The 20,914-nt window shown below is 41.6% G+C and overlaps 4 protein-coding genes and 1 long non-coding RNA gene across 6 annotated transcripts in view; 3 read left to right on the top strand and 2 right to left on the bottom strand.

Moving 5' to 3' along the window:
- Nucleotides 1-1,146: 1,146 nt before the first annotated feature.
- On the bottom strand, nt 1,147-6,741 carry ercc3 (excision repair cross-complementation group 3). The gene is made up of 15 exons (XM_084014694.1): nt 6,589-6,741; nt 5,832-6,031; nt 5,472-5,708; nt 5,325-5,374; nt 5,107-5,242; nt 4,723-4,893; nt 4,366-4,570; nt 3,822-4,136; nt 3,480-3,664; nt 2,954-3,156; nt 2,766-2,862; nt 2,378-2,495; nt 2,166-2,284; nt 1,765-1,914; nt 1,147-1,665 (listed from the first exon to the last, which is right to left on the bottom strand). Exons 1-15 carry the CDS (start codon nt 6,614-6,616, stop codon nt 1,531-1,533), a joined length of 2,349 nt encoding a protein of 782 aa, XP_083870820.1. The 5' UTR covers nt 6,617-6,741; the 3' UTR covers nt 1,147-1,530.
- Nucleotides 6,742-7,178: 437 nt separating this feature from the next.
- Nucleotides 7,179-9,324, top strand: gpalpp1 (GPALPP motifs containing 1). The gene is made up of 7 exons (XM_084014831.1): nt 7,179-7,363; nt 7,460-7,577; nt 7,656-7,748; nt 7,821-8,082; nt 8,189-8,353; nt 8,459-8,560; nt 8,652-9,324. The coding sequence occupies exons 1-7, from the start codon at nt 7,276-7,278 to the stop codon at nt 8,868-8,870; spliced, it is 1,047 nt and encodes a 348-aa protein (XP_083870957.1). The 5' UTR covers nt 7,179-7,275; the 3' UTR covers nt 8,871-9,324.
- Nucleotides 9,325-9,445: 121 nt separating this feature from the next.
- gtf2f2a (general transcription factor IIF, polypeptide 2a) lies at nt 9,446-15,626 on the top strand. Of its 2 annotated transcripts, XM_084014867.1 has the most exons (9): nt 9,446-9,571; nt 9,906-9,979; nt 10,266-10,290; nt 10,452-10,590; nt 11,899-11,958; nt 13,109-13,190; nt 13,633-13,732; nt 13,947-14,090; nt 14,495-15,626. In XM_084014867.1, the coding sequence occupies exons 1-9, from the start codon at nt 9,455-9,457 to the stop codon at nt 14,615-14,617; spliced, it is 864 nt and encodes a 287-aa protein (XP_083870993.1). In that variant the 5' UTR covers nt 9,446-9,454; the 3' UTR covers nt 14,618-15,626. The 2 variants fall into 2 exon arrangements, with proteins under 2 accessions (XP_083870993.1, XP_083870994.1); XM_084014868.1 differs by lacking the exon at nt 11,899-11,958.
- LOC311016902 lies at nt 15,324-17,239 on the bottom strand. Its single transcript, XR_014597550.1, has 4 exons — nt 17,118-17,239; nt 16,428-16,622; nt 16,025-16,104; nt 15,324-15,682 (listed from the first exon to the last, which is right to left on the bottom strand). It is a non-coding gene; the product is annotated as an uncharacterized lncRNA (long non-coding RNA).
- Nucleotides 17,240-18,166: 927 nt separating this feature from the next.
- LOC311016696 (protein TANC1-like) overlaps nt 18,167-20,914 on the top strand; it is a 30,301-nt gene continuing 27,553 nt past the window's right edge. Inside the window, exons 1-2 of the mRNA XM_084014578.1 lie at nt 18,167-18,272; nt 19,719-19,922. Of these exons, the coding sequence (XP_083870704.1) occupies nt 18,194-18,272; nt 19,719-19,922 (283 nt within the window). The 5' untranslated portion in view covers nt 18,167-18,193. The remainder of the gene's footprint in view (nt 18,273-19,718; nt 19,923-20,914) is intronic.

The following is a 20,914-nucleotide window of genomic DNA, read 5'->3' as shown; positions in this document are numbered from 1 at the left end:
TCACACCGATCAATCAGCCCCCCCTCCGACACACACACACACACACACTGAATACACATGCATGTGTAAAGTCACATTATTGTATATTAGCATTGATCACACAACCAAGGAAGAGCCCTCCCCGTCTCGCTCGTGCACATCCATATTCAGAGAGGTGATTTCACAAATCATTCGCCGTGTTACGCCTATAAGCGCTCCCTGGTTTGTTAATGTTTAACGCTGATATTTTGAGAAATGCTGAGACTGTATGCATTCCGTGGAGACAGATTGCAGTTACCCACGTCTGGAGCTCACAGAGATGTATGTGTGGAACATTTCTCTTGAAGCTTTCCAGGTTAGAGGGGAGTTCAGGAAAGATTTTGCACCTTATTCAGAGAGATCTCACGCCAGGCTACACTTTTCAACTTCATGATTGAGATTTTGCTGATCAATTAACATTCTGAATTAATCAACTATCTTCTTAGAAGAAGACAATCACAAGTTACTATATGCATACATTATTAGGATATTAATTGGCAGTTTTCATAAGCTGTTTTTTCCCCCTGTCCTTCTGTCTCTCCCTTCCTCGTCTCAAAAAGCATTCAAATCGACATGTTTTCCTTTTTCTCTTCCGTCCAGAGGACACAAAACCAGGATTAGACCAGAGAAAGGGCTATTCAGACACGTATACGGTTTCCTGTGGTATAGCAAAGGGCGGCTGGGTAGAGGTGGGTATTTTCCCACACTCACCACTTTGGCAGCTTGCACAAGGCACCAGGCTGGATGTTGTTTTTGGAATGTCTTCAAGTCATCCAAAAGCAGAGGAAGTAGACCCCCAACCCCTCTCTACCCCAGCTTTTACTGGTGCCAGGCACAAATAAAGATTTCAAGGGGGGGGGGGGAACCTTGCGGCTACACTTTCCTTACTCAAGCAGATTAAAATAAATATGTGTATTGTGATGTATAACCTGGAGTCACTATTGATTACTGGCAGGAACAGATTAGTTTAACTATTTATGCTCTATTTTACAATTCATTTGTCTGTTATACACCACAGGATATAACAGACAAGTCATATTTTTTTTAAGGAGATTAACAATCTTTTCAGCCTCTTGCATTTACAAATGTAAACAAATTTGCAAAAAAAAAAATCACACAAAAACAGAACACAAGGAGCATTTTTCAATTATTTTACAAAACATTTTTAGCAACATTTTAAGATGGAAATCCAGATGAAAACATATTAATGAAAACTAACATCAAGGACAGATTATTGTCCCATGAATATGTGGGTTTAAATTGGGATGTTTAACGTGTAAAATGTAGCACACACCAACAGCAGATAAGAAACACAGAGCTAACGTCACCTATCCAGATGATATTTAGGTTACCTCCAGTCATTGCTCTGTTCTCCAGACCAGCTGGACTATGTGAACCTGCTACTTGTAGCCTGATGGTTAACCTCAGTATACACTACTGCGCCCCAACTTTGTCCTGTTGCCTTGCTATGACCGAGTCTGTCTTTAAGTGTCAGGGTTGGAGTCAGTGCGTCTACTTCCTGAAGCGCTTGAAGAGTGGATGAATGTTCTTGCCAAATATTGAGGATTTGCCTCGACTCTGATATTCCATGTAGACGGCATCGTCTGCACCCGACATGGAGCTCATGGTGCCCGGTCGCCTTGAGAACTGATAAGGAAGCAGGGGGAGAGAAAACAAGCAGGGCTATATTGTAATATACAATAGCACAATGAAAAGGCTGTTGTGCGTGTATGTGCTTCTCCTCACCTGTGGTCGCCCGCCAATCTCCCCTGCCACCACTTCCTCCTCAGCATCCAGGTCTGAAGCAGCTAGGACCTTCTGAAGCAGCTGCTGTTGCTCGTCTCTTGAAGAGAACATTAAGTCCTCTTCTTCCATACCTGCCAACTTTGTGATCACCTATGAAAGAAGGGGAACATGACAACATAGAAATTGGATTTTGGAACAAGAATGAGTCACACATTAATGAAGATCAAGCAAATAATGCTAATCATTTTAATTACTAAACATTTCCCCATTTGTCCTGGGAGAATTTGTCACACATACATTCAAGAAATAGTTACATTTACTTCTCCAGTGCAATTCTGGGGGGAGAAGCAAATAAGGTGAAACTGTGTGGAGCTGACATAATGCTGCAGGGGTGAACACACCTTAAAGCTGTAACCTTGGTCCACCAGGAACCTCTGCCTCTTGGTGGAGTAAGCCATCTCCTGGGTGTCCTGGGACACCAGTGAGTAGAAGTATGCGTTGTACTCCTCCGCTACCATTCCTAAACAAGGAGAGAGATGATGCAGACAAAAAAAGCTACATCAGCATGTGTTCTGTATCGGCAAACGGTCAAAGAGTTTATTTACAGACAGACCTTTCTTGGCTCGTAAGACTCGGCCAAGCCTCTGGGCCTCCTGTCTGCGTGATCCACCATGAGAGGAGATCTGGATCAGAACATTGGCTTCTGGCAAGTCAAATGAGGTGTCGCCAACCTGTTTGGTAGAAGGAATAGTACAAATTCACAGACAACATTTCCCCACTGTATCACTGTGCACGTTTGCATTAAAGGTTTTGTCAAAGGAAAAAAATATGTTTCTGATTTTCCATCATTTGTTTCAGAATAGGGTAAATGTCTGGCTGCCAGTTAGTGGTCTTGAATCAGTGGTATGCCTCCTAGTGGCCACAAGGGGGCACATGGTGGTTGAATGAGTGCAGCCCATAGATAATACATACAGTAAATCAAAAATAGATGGATTGTCTACCTTGGAAATGAAAATGGTGTTGATCTTGGGGTTGTGTTTGAAGTTCTGTAAAATCTGCATTCGTTCCCCTTGAGAGGTTGGACCATAGATGTAAGGCCTTGAAAGGAAAATGAGAGAGCAGCGTTGAAAACACGAAGAAATCATATCTGACCAGGCAATTTGCTGAACCAATCAATCAAGTAACGTACTTGTTGAGGCGAATGGCGTACTCCTTCAAGGCAAACACGTTGTCAGCAAAGACAATAATCTTGTCATTGCGGCGCTCGTGGAAGTGAATGAGAAATTGGCAAGCGCGGAACTTATTGGGGTTCATTGTGTAAAACAGGATGCGCTTCTTCGTCTTGATGGCCACATACTCTCTGTAGAACTCTGGAGACATCGGGCACCACACCTGGAGAGCAGACATGGGCACATTGCTCAGACAGCTTTATCAATGTGGAACATCCTCACTTGATTATAGCGACATCAAAGAACCACAACGTTATGCTCTTTGAGATATCGTTGTTCATAAAGAATTACTTATTTGGTCTAATTTATTCAATTGTCAACTTTTTGCAAATGGATTCACACAACTCTGCAAGCTGTCAGACTTTAATGACATGCCCACTCAACATCGGTCAAGTCACAACAGTCCACAGAGAAGAACACACTAATAATAAATAAGATATGCACGTCCCTTCATCTCAATTTATGGCGTAATACTGCAAGACTCACTTCTGCACACTGGACTTTGGCAATGTAGCCGTTGTTCTGCAACTCCATCCAGTTGGCCTCAAATAGTTTCGGCCCGATGAGGAAGTTCAAGTCCACAATCTTGTCATCTTCCCTGACCAGTGTGGCAGTGAGCCCCATTTTGCAATGAGCCTGGACGATGGTCAGAACTCGACGGAACATCTTGGCTATAGAGAATGCACAGATTTTTTATTATGTTAACATGTAGACGTGTCAATTTCATGTGTTTGTATTCTAACAAAGTTCAAAATAATTATTATGAATCATAATAATTGGAGGGTAATAACGAGTCGTCTGGAAAACGGATGTGCAATACAAGCTCACCGGGGATAGTGTGCACCTCATCCAGGATAATGAGTCCCCACTCCTGACTCCGCATCCACTCCATGACTCTCTCAGCCTCCCAGGAGCGCTTGGTGGTGTGACCCAGCATAGAGTAGGTGCTAATGGCCACCGAACAGCCAATGGGCTTGTCCTTTGCATCCGAGGTGAAGCGGCATATCTGAGAGTCATCGATAGTGGACCACATCTTGAACTGAGCCTTCCACTGCTCCACTGACACTGAGGAGTTCCCCAACACCAGGCAGCGTTTACGCACCGTGCACGCCGCTGTGACACCCACCAGAGATTTGCCCGCTCCTGCAATGCAAAGGGGAGACACAACATTGAGATGTCAGAGACGTAAAGAGTATATCCCTTGTTAAATGTGGGATAAGCAAATATTTAAAACATTTCACTTTATTATTTCATATTCAAATTATACCCTTTTGCAATTTCAAGACTGTATTTTATTTATGATAAAATACTTGGGGGTGTCCTTCCTGTTTTGTCACTGGATAATCCATGTGCAGTTAACCAGATGTCTCACCACAGGGCAGCACGATGACCCCAGACCGAGCACGTCCATTCCCAAACATCTTGCGCAGGCTCTTTTCCTGGTAGGGCCGCAACACAGCAGTGGGCTTCAGGTCTATGTTGATGTCTGGGTTGACTGTATCGTTGCGAAAGTCATACTCTGCTAGGAGGGGGTACTCCAGCTGAATACAACGCTTCTGAATCTCTTCAATCATCTCCTATATCAGATCAAAAATTAAGAACAGCTCAGAGTAGGGCATACAAATATGAGTTAAACACAGTACTGAAATAAAGCCAAAAACATAGCTGGAATGAAGTGCAGTAATGCAGTAGTTAAACAAGGGAAAAGGGAAAGGAACTGGATGTGTACCTGGCGGATCTCAAAAGACACAGTTTGAGTCTCTTCCTCCTCCTCCTCTTCTTTATCCATCTGCTCATAGTAGCTGAAGATGTCGTCAGGGACCGGCTGGGTTGAACTTTGTCCATTGTCGGGCTGCTGTGAGGAGGAAGCACCCCCCTTTTCCTCAGTAGACCTGGAAATCTGTCAGAAAGAGAAACAGAGGGACATTTGTGAGTGTGTAAGAGGCCAACAGTTATAACTCCTCCGCGTCTACAGGATTATTTCCAAAACATAACTTATCGCTTTCCAATTAGATGGTAGCGTAATCTTAAAAGCATGGACTATTTAAAATTCAAACAGTAATAAATTACTTTATGTTTGCGTGTAAGTAAAACAAGACATTGTATGTCATACCGCTGACTTGCTGTGGACGACTTCTGTAATGAGCTCAGTGTCTGCTCCGTCTGCAGTGCGGAGACGACATTCACGGATAACATTGTCCTGCAGAAGGCGCTGGATCACATCAGGGAAGGCACTCTCAACGAAATACCTGAAGGTACACAGGCAGCACAGTTTAAGAAGAGCACTGAAAGGATGATTAATGATATGAAGTCAGAAGAAATGGTTGTTACCTGTTGTGCTTGAGCACCAGCTTGACTTTGCCATAGCTCACTGTGCAGAGCTGAGAGAAGGAGGGATGCAACGCAGTGACTAAACAACCACATGACATAATATAAAAATAATACATTTGGAAAAACTAGAACCGCTCTCATTCAGACCTTAATGAACTGTATGATTCCATCAGGTACAGAGGTCTTGCTGAGTTTCTGCAGGTACTCCACAATATCAGAGGTCTGCAGCCCCACACTGACAGCTGCATACAGGGAATAAGCGGTCAGCTTGTACTCATGGACATGATTAGGTCTGCACACTGGTTCGGCAATGGCCACCATGAAATCCTGGGCGTATTTGTACACTGGTGAGAAGGCTTCCAGAAAGATGTGACCATCTGGAGCCTGGAGGAGAGAAAAATTGAAGAGACATATGTTAAAATATTGTGAAAATCAGGAAGAGGGCCACAAGTTTCAAATTGGTAAACTGTCTCAAGTGAGGAAATCAACCATTCAAACATGTCTTACCACCCAGAGGGGGCGTGAATTGTGATCATTCTTTAACATCATCTGAGCACGGTAGTCTTTGGCACCATACTCGTCCAGTTTTATACTGGACTCATCCACTTGTTTCCCTGCAGCAGCAGGTATGGCCTGCTGAGACTCGCCGCCCACAACCTCTTCTTCATCTTCTTCCTCCTCATAGGAACGCTTTTTGGGCTTCTTGTCTGTAATCCAACAGCATGCGTTAGAAAACATTTGCAGTAGTAGAGGTGGACAAATAACTGACAGCAGATATATATCAACATAATTCTCGTGATTCAGGAGAATTTTAACATGTATCATGGTATATAATGACTCTTCTTAAAACCCACAGATTAAATGTTTTATTGCTATACAAACAATAGCATTCCTTTACTACTGTTTGTTCTGCTCTCTAACGGTCTGTCCTTTTTGCAAGTATGTATGGCATTTTAACATTAGAGCATAGAGGTACTGGGTGTTTTAATAACACAGTGTGCTTATTATACACGCATTTCAGTCAATAAGTCACGTAGATATCAGTTCATCCTGGACCCTTTCACTACAACTGCTACCCTTTTAGCAACACATTATCAAAGATGGCGTTAATGGACTGCATATTCAAAACTACAGTTTGGTTTGCAATTGTCCAGCATGGACATGAGAATTTCTATACACAGTAGCTTAACAGTTTTTAGCTTGCCACAGTTAGCCAGCAGCTATTGTTAGCTAGGTTAAACCGTATCAGCCATTAGCAACTCACCCCGATCTCCTTTGTCCCTTTTACCCATTTTACAAATTCTAAAATAGGCGATTTCTTTCAAAACATGGCAGTCACGTCTTCATAATGCGCCTACGAAGTCCACAAAAGTCCACAAAGATGGCCCATCAAGAGTGGATTGACGTTGCTACGGTGTCGAGTCGGAAAAAACAATGTAGATAAACTACTTCCGGGGTCAACCTTCGAAATAAAATCATAATTTAAGGATCACAACGCGCTGCCAAAGTGGGGGGAAAGTATTTGAGGGGGAGTGTTATTCAGTCTTGCCTCAAGTTGTTTAATAATAATAATGAATAAGTGTACTTTATTGCATAACACTTTTCTCAAGCACAAACCAGCCTGTTTATTTACGTATTAATTGTGGTAAAAACAGAAAGCATTAAGAGACGTGCTTTGAAATAATACCTACCGTGTATTATCTTAGGATAATCGTGTATAAATGCTATATGAAATGAAACACATTTGGTTTCTTGTGCTTTTATTTTTTGCAGCACAATAGCTGACTTCTCTTTTAGTATCTGAAGCTTGACACTAATTACGGAAGCCTCATTGTTTACTTCCTGGGTGAAAGGTCATCGGTTAATTCGGGGTTCCTGTTGTTTCTGCAGTAGTTTTTTCTTTTCTTTTTTACCTTGATAGAAATTGCAGTGCATTTCATCCGTGTCAGATATGTCGTCTGATGAACTAATGGGACCCGCTTTACCTCCGATGTTTAGAAATGCGGAGAGCGATGAAGACTCTGAACACGATGAAGGGTGTAAGTATAAGATCCAGTTGAATTGAATGCCGTATTAACCAGTACGGTTGTGATTAGGGTGCTCTTTTTGTGCTTTAATCTTTGTTTCCGTGCTAGTCTCTGGGCCTGCTTTGCCCCCCGGATATCAACGAGGAGAAGCGTCCGACTCCTCGGATGACAGCGAACAAGAGGTGGTGGCCAAAAGAGCAAAAACAAGACATACAGCAGCAGAGAAGTACGCTCATTAATGCACTAAAAATACACAGAAAAACAAATGCCTCGACGAACAAAACGTCAACTTGTCTTCTAACAGGGTGGCGAACACTGGACAAGGGAAGGAGGACGATGGTTTCTTTGGACCAGCTCTACCACCAGGATTCAGGAAACAACAGAGTTCACCGGAAAGGCGAGTAAAATGATTTATTTGTGTGGATAAATAGGTAATGGTGGAAACTGTAACTCCATTATATTCCTTCAGGCCGCCTGTGCTGGGACCAGCTTTACCTCCTGGGTTTCGGAGAGCGGCATATGAAAACGATGATGAGGATAATGACGGTGAAGACGGAGAGGATTTCCCGGGGCCTGCGCTACCCCCTGGCTACCAGGCTGAGTCCTCAAGCAGCAACGAAGAGGATGAGGAAGTCATTGGACCAATGCCATCCAAAGGACCTGTTGAAGACTCTGTGGCTCTGGACTTTGAGCGCAGAGCACGAAAGATGAAAGATAAGCTAACAGGAGATGTGAGTCCCACCAACTCTGCAGTTATGTTTACAGATTGACCTGAAACCTGAAGTTTTCCTCCTCCGCTGTCTGAATTGGTTCCTGTGTGTATTTGCATGTGAACAGAACGAGCCTGAGGTGCTGGCCAGAGAAACATGGATGACAGAACTCCCACCAGAACTGCAGCACATTGGCTTAGGGGCGCGGACCTTCAAGAAGAAGTCGGGTCCAGCGAACAAGGATCGCTCCATTTGGACAGATACACCGGAAGACAGGGAGCGCAAGATCAGGGTATTTAATGACAAATAATTTATCTTTATAAGTTGTATTGGTAATCTCTGTAAATATCTTATATATTCCTTCCTTGTATTTCATGGGTTTATTCTTGATTAATAGGAACGCATTGAGAAAAAGAACAAGGGTGAGCCAGAGGAAGAAATTGTCCCACAAGTCTCCCAGAAAGAACTGGAAATGGCAAAGAAAGTGTCTAAGTATAACGTAAGTGGTATTACCTCATCATGTATTTTGTCCTAGATGTTCCCATGATAAGACATAGACTTATATTTGTCGGCTCACTGCCTGTCACCAGGAGTCTAAGCGTGCTGAGTCTCTGGTGAACATGCACTCAAAGAAGATGAAGGAAAAAGCAAAGGAGAAGGCTGATATACCAGTGGAGAGGCGACCATTTGATCGGGAAGAAGACCTGCAAGTAAACCGCTTTGATGAAGCGCAGAAGGAGCGGCTGCTGAAGAAATCTCAGGAACTGAACACACGATTCTCCCATAGTAGGGACCGTATGTTCCTGTAAGAAATTGTGAAAATGTAAGAAACTTGTCTGAACAGGCCGACCTCCTAACCGTCAGACTGGGGACATTTTCATACAGCTTTTTATAGAACATGGACTTAACGGTCTATAAAGACGTATCCATTTATGGGATTTGTGTGACTGATTGGGTGCAATGCTACAGCAAATATTTTAGCAAAAGTTGTTATTAAGCAGCCAGTGGAGTTTTGCATTTTTTTCCAGGAGACACTGTATTAGTCTCCTGGAAAAAATGAAGGAATTACTCACATAAATTACATTTTTTTCTACATGGATGTACAGTAATTGATTTTTGAAAAACATTTTGTACTGAATAGATGGCTGTAAAATGGATTGTTATGTTGTATGAACTCTGTAGCTTTGCACTCTTCAATTTGTCCAATAAACTGCTTTTGTATAATTTTTTTTGAGCCCATTAAACGTATATGTTATTTTGTAATCCATGCAGTAATCATTTTTAACATCACTATATCTGTGGTTTGAGAGATATTGCCCATATTGGCAGAACGTGAAGGATGTTGATGTCATATGGACCTTCAGAGCCGCCATACTTCCTACGTCTTCTACGCATGCGTGTGGGTGTTTCGCTCTTAAGCTACCAGAAGCATCATTTTAAAAACATGTCGGAGAAAACAGAAGTGGACTTAACCGGTGCCAAGCAGAACACGGGTGTGTGGCTTGTAAAGGTGCGTGAACCCATTTTCAGAAAACGCTAGTTCGTTGGACTATAGGATAATGTATTAAGTTAAACGGAGCCAATGCTAACACTCATATAGCCTAGCATCTTACGTTAGCGCTACAATCGAATGAAACTGTGCCTTGTAGCTAACGCTGGCGGAGTTCATTAACTAGCTAACTAATAGCTAGCTCTATTAAACTGCACACCTATTGATAAGATTAATTCTTGACCGCAAATAAAAGGGGTAGCTCCTGCATCTATGTTAATACCAAAATGGTCCACCGTTGAGGTATGAAAGCAGTACATATACTCATACAATACACCCATGCTTCTCCCTCCAGGTACCCAAATACCTCTCTCAGCAATGGGCAAAAGCGAGTGGCAGAGGCGATGTCGGGAAACTCCGAATATGCAAGTATGTGAAACAACTGAGCATCAATAAAATACAGGAAATCCAATTTTTTATTTTGTTTAATTCAAGTGATTTAGTCTTTGCACTAAACGTGACTTTATATTTAGAATGGGAAGAGAGACAATTGAAATATAATGTGTGCTGATGAGGATAAAACGATAGTGGTGAATAACATGGTTATACAAGAAGTGTATTTATGTTCTACTAATTTTACTTATGCAAATGGAATTTACTACCCTGTTATATTTGCCAACGAATTAATTGGAATTCTACTATGTTTATCTTCAAGGAAAGGAAACCAAGGAAAAGCAGAGGTAAGTGATATTTGATAGAAGTACAAAACATCAGGTAGTTATCCACCACAGTCAGTATTGGGGAAACATGAATCAATTTATCAGGACTAAATATCATCTTTGTCCTGTTTGTTCCTTTTTGTTGCAATCTGGATTGTGCATAATTACGCTGCTCTTTACAGGTGTCTTTCACTCTGAACGAAGAGCTGACTGTGATTGAGGGTATCGAGGATAAGACGGTGTCTGCACCTCGCGACCATCCGTTCACCATGCAGTCAGTGGGAGGTCAGACTTTGGCGGTCTTCACAGAGACTTCGTCAGGTGAATTTCGGATTTCATTTTTGAGCCCAGCTGGAGGATGCTGAGTGGTTTCCTTGAGTAACTCTCTTTTCTGTAATGTGAAATATCTGTATTGTACTATTGTACAGGAGTCCAATGGTAAGTTCCTGGTGATCAGGTGGTGGAGGCTCCCATCTTGCTACTCTTTGTGCAGCTTGCTGTCTTGATGCACAGCTTTCCCCTTGCCTGCCCTGCTTGTCTCTGTGTGTTGTGAAATCTCAACAGATATTTCCTAGAGTGTGAGGTTGCCCACAGTCCTAACAGAGTACATATAAGAATTGTACTGTTCATAGTGGATAAGTGAACACTCAATGGAAAACTGAAGAGAGCTGGTCTGTTCAAAATGTGTCTTCATCCAGTCTGCTTTGTGTTTCTGTTTCTGTGTGTAAGGGGATTTTCATTTCAGTGTTCGCCTGTCAGTCATTTGTTTGTGGTTTGACCGTTTCAGTCCACCGCCAATCATTTAAGCAGATCAGGTATATGATCAGGCACAATGGCCCCCTTTTTGGAATCAATTTAACATAGACTAGATCGATCAACACACGTCGTTGCTGCAGTTGGAGTTGATTTAATTTGTGCATGGGTTTCTTTGGTTTGGTTTGAATTTCACCAGCGTTGTCTGCCCTGTGACTGTATTGTAGGTGTTTTGTTGCTATGGGTGCTGATGAGCTTGTGCTTCTGTGCTTACTTAGTGGACAGCATATCTATTGGGATGGGTGTGTGTTTGTGTGTGTGTGTGTGTATATTTTAGGGCTGCACATGTTTATTTTTTGTTTATTTTAAGTTCAACTTGATATCATACATATTTTTCAACAGAGACTTGCCTAATAAGGCAAATGCTAAGACGACGTTAATGAAAAGGCATCACAACATGTGACATTCAGTAGATTAACAGACAGGAAAATAGGAGAGGGAGGTCATTACTGGTGTGTTTTTTAAGTTGTAGTTAAGTGTTTACTATTTACCTATTTTAAACTGCAAAAATACTTTGGTAGCATTCAGTTTTTTCCATCTGAAAACATTCTGTTTCAAGTTCAGTATTTGTGCAGCCTGGTCATGGATGTGTATTTGTGGTGGGATAGCATATCCATGCGCACTTTGTGTGAGGGCATGCTTGCTTTGCTCATGTGTGCACACGCGTGTACTCCTCCGAGATGACACCGAGAAGCTGTGTGTGATTAAATATTTCCGTGTGCGACTAAACCCTGGGTGTGGTTCATGTTGTTCGATGCCCTCCGTCTTCCATCCCCTGTATTTTCATGTTTACCATCCCTCCCTCCCTTCCTGTAGGCCAGTCAGAAGAAAGATCTGATGGCAGCAGCTCAGTTTCGGGGGCGGGGGCAGGTCCAGGTGAGTCCTCCGTTTCGCCAGCGAGTGACAACGTTGCACCACTGGGAATGACAAGAACTGTTGACTTGAGTGTCTGTTTTGATTAATAAATGGCATTTGTCGTATCACAATAGTAACCCATATACATGCTTTGGAAGATGGATGTATTGGTAAGAAACCGTAGACCCTCATGTAGAGCACAGTTTTGTCCTGAAGCAGGTGTAGGGGCCTCTTCTCTTTTTGAGCATAACTGTAACAATTCTGCACTTGGTTTGCACCATCTTGACTGGAGGATGGTAAGGAGAGTGTGTGGTCAGACTGGTCGACGCTGCGTTTGAGCAGATTGCTATGTGCTGGTGGTTTTAATGCTCATCCAGTTGTGACATTGTGTTGTTTCTAAATGTTGGTTTAGATTTGTTCTGTGTACATTAGCAAGCTTCCCTCAAAACTACATGTAAATGAGCCATCTGTCCTGTGATCAAGTGTTGTTTTCACTTACGTGTTGATCATGAGTTGGGGATTATTTTTTTTTTTTTTACCTTCAAAATGTGTAGATTGGAATAACTCTCATATGTTTCTTTCCATTGGTGAAACTTATAAATCTGTGGTTTATGAGACAAACAGTCGTGGTCCTTACTTACCCCTACACCTGGAAGGCCAGAGCTACAGCTGATTTATGAGTAGTTCATTTGCATACTCCCTGGGTATACACATTTATTACCATATGAACATATGTTGTTTAGTTATTGGCAATAACAATGATTAAAAGTGTGTGTGTGTGTGTGTGTGTGTGTGTGTGTGTGTGTGTGTGTGTGTGTGTGTGTGTGTGTGTGTGTGTGTGTGTGTGTGTGTGTGTGTGTGTGTGTGTGTGTGTGTGTGTGTGTGTGTGTGTGTGTGTGTGTGTGTGTGTGTGTGTGTGTGTGTGTGTGTGTGTGGGTTTCAGAAACCTTTGATTGCTCTGACCTCTTTCTTTCAGCTGTAGGAGACAGACAGCCTGGACTGAACTAGATTCCCATAAATAGAAGAAACAAACTCTGTTTCAGTCATTCTGTGTCTCCTTTAATTTCCTTTCTCTCTTACACACATGGAACTGGTCGTCCTTTCTCACGTATGAAGTAAACACGCACTAAAATGCAAGTTGAGGTTTCTAATCAAATAATTTCTCTTTCAGATAAAATAGCCTTGGAGGGAGTGGTCGTGCAGAGAGCAGAGTGCAGACCTGCTGTTAGTGAAAGCTATATGAGGCTGAAGAGGTGAGTATTTTTCCAAATTGTGTGTACACATAAGTTAGTATGTTAATAACCTGCATTTCTTTTGCACTGTCAACATAGATTATAATGATAAATATACACATATTAAACATTTTAATAATTAAAGATTCAAAGGTCCATCAATTTTTAAATGAAATGTTTAATACAGATTTGATTTGTATTTATTTATTTGACTACCGGTATACATGTAGGGATTATTATATTTAAATAAAGTGAAATCTGTGTACTATGTAGCACTTCTAGCCATAGCTAATTTGTGGACCTTGTCCCAGATAATTAAGTAACATAGCATTAATTGCAGAGCTATTGCAAATCATGTGTTTCTTTAATTTACGGTTAGTCAGTACACACACACACACACACACACAAAGTGCATGTCACGCATTGAACTTGGCAGGTAAAGTTATTGTCATTGTCCCCACAGGTTACAAATTGAAGAGTTGGCCAAGCCAGTCAGGCTGTCCCAACAGTTGGACAAAGCCGTCACCAGCAACTACAAACCTGTGTCCAACCATACTTACAATGTAAGACGCATATTCTACACAGAATTGTCTTGTTTGATTCATCTTAAGTTTTTTTCTGCATGTTTAACACAAGATGTAGCCTGTGCATACAACAGTTTATAGTTGCATCTGGCCATGTATTTGCCATACATTTAAAAGTGCAAGGAAATATCGTTGCTTGTTCATAACCAATGATTAAATTCTCATCCTTCCACATTTCCCCTTTTTGCTGCAGCTCGAGTATGACAGGAAAAAGAAGGAGGAAGGCAAGAGAGCAAGAGCAGACAAACAGCAGGTGTTGGACATGTTGTTTTCTGCATTTGAGAAGCACCAATACTACAACATCAAAGACCTGGTGGATATCACCAAACAGCCTGTGGTAAGACTAGAGGGCAGCATGAGGGCTTTGCTTATAAAACTCTGTTTACGCTGACTGATTTCTGTGCGTTATACTAACTGAAATTGAATCTGGGTCATTTAGACTCAATCAGGTCATGGGTTGTTTGTCGGTCCTGGTCCGGATCAATATTCCTTCACAGCAGAGAACAACTACAATTAATGTGCCTGATTTTATGTTTTACCACAATCCAACAGAGTTGGATATTAGAATATATTAGAACATATTTAAGACGGTGGCCTACTGTATTTCAACCAAGGCATTTTAAGTCTTTGGTTATTTTTTCCTGTTAGAATTGTTAATATGCAGTTTATAGTGCTTTGATTCACAGATAACGAGGGTATCGTATACATTTTTTGTCATATTTTATCTTTTTCTTCTCCCAGATTTACTTGAAAGAAATATTGCGCGATATCGGCATCTACAATGTGAAAGGAACACACAAGAATACCTGGGAGCTCAAACCAGAATACCGACATTACCAAGGCGAGGAAAAGACTGATGAGTAGTATCTGACCCTCCCAAGGCTGATACACCACCTTTTACTTTGATGGGCGCCCCTCCTAGACCAGGTCGTGGAGGGACCTCGTTGTTCTCTTCTGGTTTCCTTACATCAGGTCAAAACAGCACTGGATGATTAAGTCAAGCATAGGTTGCATTTTACTGGATGAGTTTGTTGTATCTTGTTGTTTTGTAGGAGACAAGAAAGGCACTGGGGAGCGATTTTAAGCTTTACGCTCAGGTGTGCACCGTTTCTTCCTGAAACAGCCCCCAGTGTTTAAATTAGTTTGCCTTGTCCATCAGACACAGGATGTGGCATTTTACGAGCAGGCGAAGCTTATATGAACGTTTTTAAATTTTAAATCTTCACCAAGACTTGCTTCGACAGAAGCTCAGACCCACACCTTTTCTGAAATCCTTCCTGTTTGTGTTCAAGGTGTAATTTGTATTGGCCTGTCTTCACTGGCAATTTTAATTTTTACATTTGAATTATGCAATAAATGTGTTTGAATAGAAAACGTCTAAAATACTGATTTGTCAATGGAACAGTAGCACATTTAAACATCTACAGTCTTCGAGTCTGAGATACTTAAAGGTGGCTACAAGTGTGATCTTAGTGAAGGGGAGCTGAAAGTAAGATTCCATATCTGAAACTGGTCATTGTAACAAGTGCATTACAGGGTTCTAATCTAATAAGTTAAAAATACACAAATGTTTCCAATTAACCTTTATTTTATTAGGAATATTTGACAAATTTAAAACAGAATTGAAACAGCAAATGCATCAATAAATCAGCAGTATTCAGTAACAAGACATTTACATTCATTTGTCAAATAGTTCTCAATCCCGTCTTTATAATAAAGACATCTGCTTCACATTGCATGCCGAGTCATACTGCCTGGGTGTATCATGTTCAAAATACATGCAGCTGGCATACCAGTTGTAGGGGATTGGCTATAGCAAGCTAAATATGACAAACGTTTAAGGACATTGCGTTTTAATGGCATCTAGGGGGGGGGGGGGGGGGGGTGTCCAAAACGATCCGATCTCCAGCAGATGTTTGCAGTCATCGCCTGCAAGAAATTGAAAATCCATTGAGAAAGCTGTACAGGAATGTTAAAAGAAAATCTTTCGAAACAAGTGTCAGATATCAACACATGGCAAGCAAATGGCATTATGCATTCTTAAGCTGCCAGCAAACGAAGAAAATATCCAGTCACATTAACAGTCACAGCAAGCTCACATGTATTCCTCAACTCAATCCGTGTTGCTATAGAATGTAGCAGTCAGAAAGCGCAAGGAAGATTTAGTTTAGCATCTCTATGCAAACCCAGAAGCCAAAAAAGTGTGCTTCGGGTCTATCAGTGGATGCAAATTGAAGTCCACCCCAACTGAAGACGACGTCACCAGCTCACCTGCAGAGTTCTGACCAAGAAGACCAAATGCCCGCTTCAGCTGCTGCAACATCATCTCTCCGGTTTCATGTCCCTCCAGGCTGTAAAAGTGGAAAACATTACACACAGCTCCTTATAAATAGTGTGTTGTATATGAGCAGTTGAAATGATAAATGGGAGCTACACTTAGTATCAAATGTTTGGTTTATTGTCCCCTATTCAATCCGAGACGCCATGGAAAGGGCGAGCAGAAAGCGCAGGGACATTTAATATTGCATCTGTTATATTAAAACCCAGGATGTCTCACACCAGAGAGCCCAGGCTGTCAAAGATGCAGCTTGTTACTAGGTTAACAGGCTTCATCGGGAAAAGCATGCGTCCCCACAAAAGTTAAAATAAATAAATGAAAAAAAAAAATCTTTACCGCAAACAACTTCATCCAGATGGCAGCTGTCCTCTCGTCGGAGCTTCTCTCTCGGACCCATTTTCTCAAGTAATTATACTGCCATGGCAGATTGTGGTGCTGCAACAGCACAGTCATCAGTGGGGGATTGTGCAAAACCCAGCCATCATCCTCCATCTGGCTCATACAGGTGTCCACCAAATGGCATGCGATTCGCTGAGGGGGGAAATGCAGAACGGAACTTATTGGGCAGAACTTCCTCTCTTAAATCCAATCTGTTGACACTGTGCACTTTAAAAAGGTGACACAATAAAACATATTTCTCAGTTAACTCTGCTTACCCTCCGATGACCCTAATGATTGGGACATTTACTGTTGGCTACAAACGTTCATGTGCTGTTAACGCGAACTAGCATAGATAGCATTAGCTATTTCCGGTGCTATGCTAAACTACCTAACCGTATGCTGTTACAATGTGTTCTCATTTGCCCCGCTACCACTTACAATAGCTTGGCATCCTGTAAGAGTACCCAACTCCCCTCATTTAACTATTATGAAGTGGACTAGCAATACTGCACTGGCAGCAGCTATCTAGCTACAGGACACAAAATGGCAGAGGCCAACTTACACGTGTCCACTGACAAAAACTAACTCTGCGCTAACCCTTACGTCGGTTTCACATAACAACGATAGATGTATAAATATACTTACAAAAGCCCATGTCGGTCCAGACGATCGACCGGCTCAGGTTGTTTTGCATTACAACTTCTAATACTGAAGAAGCGATGTGTCGCTCCTCACATGCGGTGAGAGCAGCGGCGTCGGGGGAAAGGACTGAGCAACCGGCAGCTTCCAGCCTAAATAAGCTACCGGCGTGGCTCATTGTCGCCCCCCTGAGGACAAAGAGGGAACTTTACTTTACGTTGTCGCCCCCTGCTGTTTGCAGTTCACCATGACTCTTTTTGAATGTAAATTACAAAGTGCGCAGGATTAGTTTTCGCTCTGGAGGTACATGGTCATAATAACCCACGATTAAACGATGTTAATTGGTTGGATGCTGTTTTAAGAAAATTACACTTGTGAAATGTTTCAAAGGGAAAAGCTTTTTGAAATCGATTTCCCTAAAGTACACAGACACATATATCTTCTTTAACAGTGAGTGAAATGTAATAACATTATATGCCACATCAATTTCAGCTAACGATGGAAAATATAGAAGTCAGCATATTATTATTATTATTATTATTATTATTATTATTATTATTATTATTATTATTATTATTATTATGGTGATGTCATTGCAGCAGGAGACTCATACATGATTTGAAATAGCCCATAGTAATTTCAAAGAACAAAACATTGAACGTTGAATCGTTCGGGGTACAAATGTAGAAGGAAAACATGCACGTGCACAATGCGCGCGCCCGGCTCTCTTCCACCACACTGACTGAGGAGGTGCAGCACTTCTTAACTAGACTCCGCGAGTTTAGATGGCCTCCCATCAGCTGCGCGTGGACTTATGTGGAGACATGCAGGCGTCAAAGAAGACTTAAAGCAAGCAGGTGAGTTGAGTCGCTCATGTTTCACTTGTGGCCACCTTAATGTGTACGAATGATTAAAGTAATGCCTCATTAGCATAGTCTCAGAAAGCACCAATTAAATGTGCTTCTTCTCGAGCAGTTAAACTAACAACGGGGGGTAATGTTGCCTGAAATAATGTGTTCCTAATGCAAATGAACATGTTGCTTAATCTTCCACGGGCAGCAGAGTGAAGCAACAGCGCAGCTATGTTCAGAGCAATGTTTGGAAACAAGAAAGAGGGAGGAGGGAAACGAGGAGGAGAGAAAAAGAACCAGAGACATCCAGGTAAGAGCAAAACCACTGAATCTACGTGTGGAACAAAACCGTGGCATTTCAGCTCAAATAATAAGGTCACATTGCACCTTTGGGCTTGTATCTTAATTGTTATCGCAGTTTGTGTTATCTGGAGTATGTATTTTTTATGTCACAAATATGTATAGGACATTTATCCCACGTTGTACACGTTAGGTCTTGAATGATTTGATGGGAATATTGAGGTTCTCTTCTCTTGGGTGATTTAAGTAGAGCCATTTCAATTAGCCTAATTCATCAGTGTGTTCTGTCCTTCACACAGTGTCCCGCTGCTTGCTTTGAAAGTGTGTCAGGAGAAGTTAGAGTGGGTTAGTCAAAACATCCTGACCTACTAAAAAAAAAACTGGTGAATTTCATTGGGATTCTGTGAGTGGGCCACGACTGAATGAGACACATCTGCACACTTGTTATTAACGTGTCGTATTTGCTGCGAACAGACCCTTTTGCTGCATTGTCAATGAAGTACGAGCTGAAAGGTGTGCAGCATTCGACTGTTCAAACAAGACTTTTAAGTTTATGTTTGCATTTTTCACAGGAAGAACTTGTCAACTCGCTGCAGTCAGGAGGAGATTTCAAGCTGCTCAGTTTGAGCTACATGAACACAAGTAGAGCTCAGTATTAGAGCAACCATGTTGCCTATTAATATTTGATAACGCGCTGCTCTGGGTAGCAGGAACAGAGAGGAACATAGAGAACTGTGTCAGTCTCATTAAAAATGATATAGTATGTTTACAGGCTCTGATCATTTGAGGGGAGATATCTCTTCTTCTCCAAAGCGTGTCATGCGTGGTTTCAAGGCTGTGATCCTTCTCTCTCTCTCTCTTCTTTTTTTGAGGAATTATGCAACAGCATATCAACATTATTACTATTAGGTGGTGGAGGCCTTGTTTTTTTCATGGTACTAACAGCAAAAACAGGCTCATTGATGGAAAGAGAAAGTGAACGACGGAATGATTCCACAGGGATAACTGCTGCAGTCTGGTGTTACCAATATTAGTGGCAATTAGGCCTCTGTAATCACCTGGCTTTGGGAGTTTGCGTGCTTAATGGTTATTTAAATACACAGGGAGAGGATCAACGGCTGCAATGAGAGTGGACATGAAAACGATGGTGAAATATTGAATCGAACTATAATAATGTGTTGCCTCTTTATTGAGTGTGATCCCATTCCTTTAAATAGATGTTCTGGCATTGCCAACTTTCCATTAGCTCATTCAGCAATATGCCTCCAAGACTAGATATATATTCACACAGCCTTATGTGAGAAACACTGTTGCCCTCTGTGCAGTATGTTATATCTGTTCTGTTGTCTCTACTCGGACCGTTGACTCTGTCGTCATGACGCTTCTTTAACTGCAACACCTGTCCGTTGTCTATATTTTCTCTGCACCCTCTCCGTGTTCCCTCTTCTCCGCGTAGGTCGTGAGGTGCATCCTCGCAGCACCTTGCAGAGGGGGAGCGGCGGGCGTGCCACAAACTTCCAGGCCCACGACAGCCGCTACAGTGAAAGCCCAGTAAAACTCAGGAGACTGACCAAGGGTTCGTCCATTTCTCTGCCGTCCTCCCCTCTTCTCCCTCGCCAGGGGGACATCGTTCCCTCGCAGTCCTGCATCAAGTTCACAGGTGGGTTGAGTTGAAATAGGAACAACTGAGAATGACAAGTAGCTGTGCATCGGGGATAGCAGAAGGCTTTCGTGGGTTTGCCTTGATTAGCAGAGAGCTTCTGTGCGTTCAGCTGTTCCATACATGTGACAGCGAATGCAAGAGCATACAGAACGGCGCCCCCAGGGCCCAAAAACATGTGACAGATTGTCAGAGTAAAAGATTTAACAAGATCACTTAAGGCAAGGAACCCCAATTAGGTAGGTGGATTTTTTAGACATTAAATTAGTTTCAATCTACTGAATAAAATATTCCATAGAGGCTTAATCAGGGACAACTATTTTTATAAATTCAAAATCTACACACACAAACACACACACACACACACACATATATATATATATATATATATATATATATATATATATATATATATATATATATATATATCATTTAATAATATTTTCTACATTGAAAAAATTGTAAAATTATACAAACTGCTTTATATTTATATTTTTTAAACTGAATATTTAATTATTTATTATAAACACATTTTTGATACATGCATGGGCTCATTACTATTTCATGACTCATAAGCTTTCAGCAGTTAAAACTTAGTAAAGTGACATATTCATTTTGAAAACAAATTTTGTAAAAAAAAAAAAACAAGTTTTGTATGAAAAATACAGTATGTGCACAGTGAATGAAATATAATATGTTATTTTAAAATGTAGTTACATAAAATAAGTGTGTGACACCTGTCATCCCTTAAACTCATAATTGTTGTCTGAAAAGAAAACAAACTGCATGTTCACTGGGATGCCTCCCCTTAGAAGAAGCACAAGGTGGCAGTGTCCTGCAGCGAGTACATCCATTCAGAAAAAGGTGCTCTTACATTTCGTTGCATGCAGCACTGCCTTGTTTTTTCCCCGTACACTGAACCAGCATGACAAGGACAATTACTGCAAGTAAAAAAAGAGACACTGTCATGTCCTTTGTGTCTCTGGTGGCCG

Source organism: Eutrigla gurnardus (assembly GCF_963514095.1).
Source record: "Eutrigla gurnardus genome assembly, chromosome: 1".
NCBI lineage: Eukaryota > Metazoa > Chordata > Actinopteri > Perciformes > Triglidae > Eutrigla > Eutrigla gurnardus.
The sequence above is the reverse complement of the archived record's forward strand: the minus strand, read 5'-3'. Positions and strand labels throughout refer to the sequence as shown.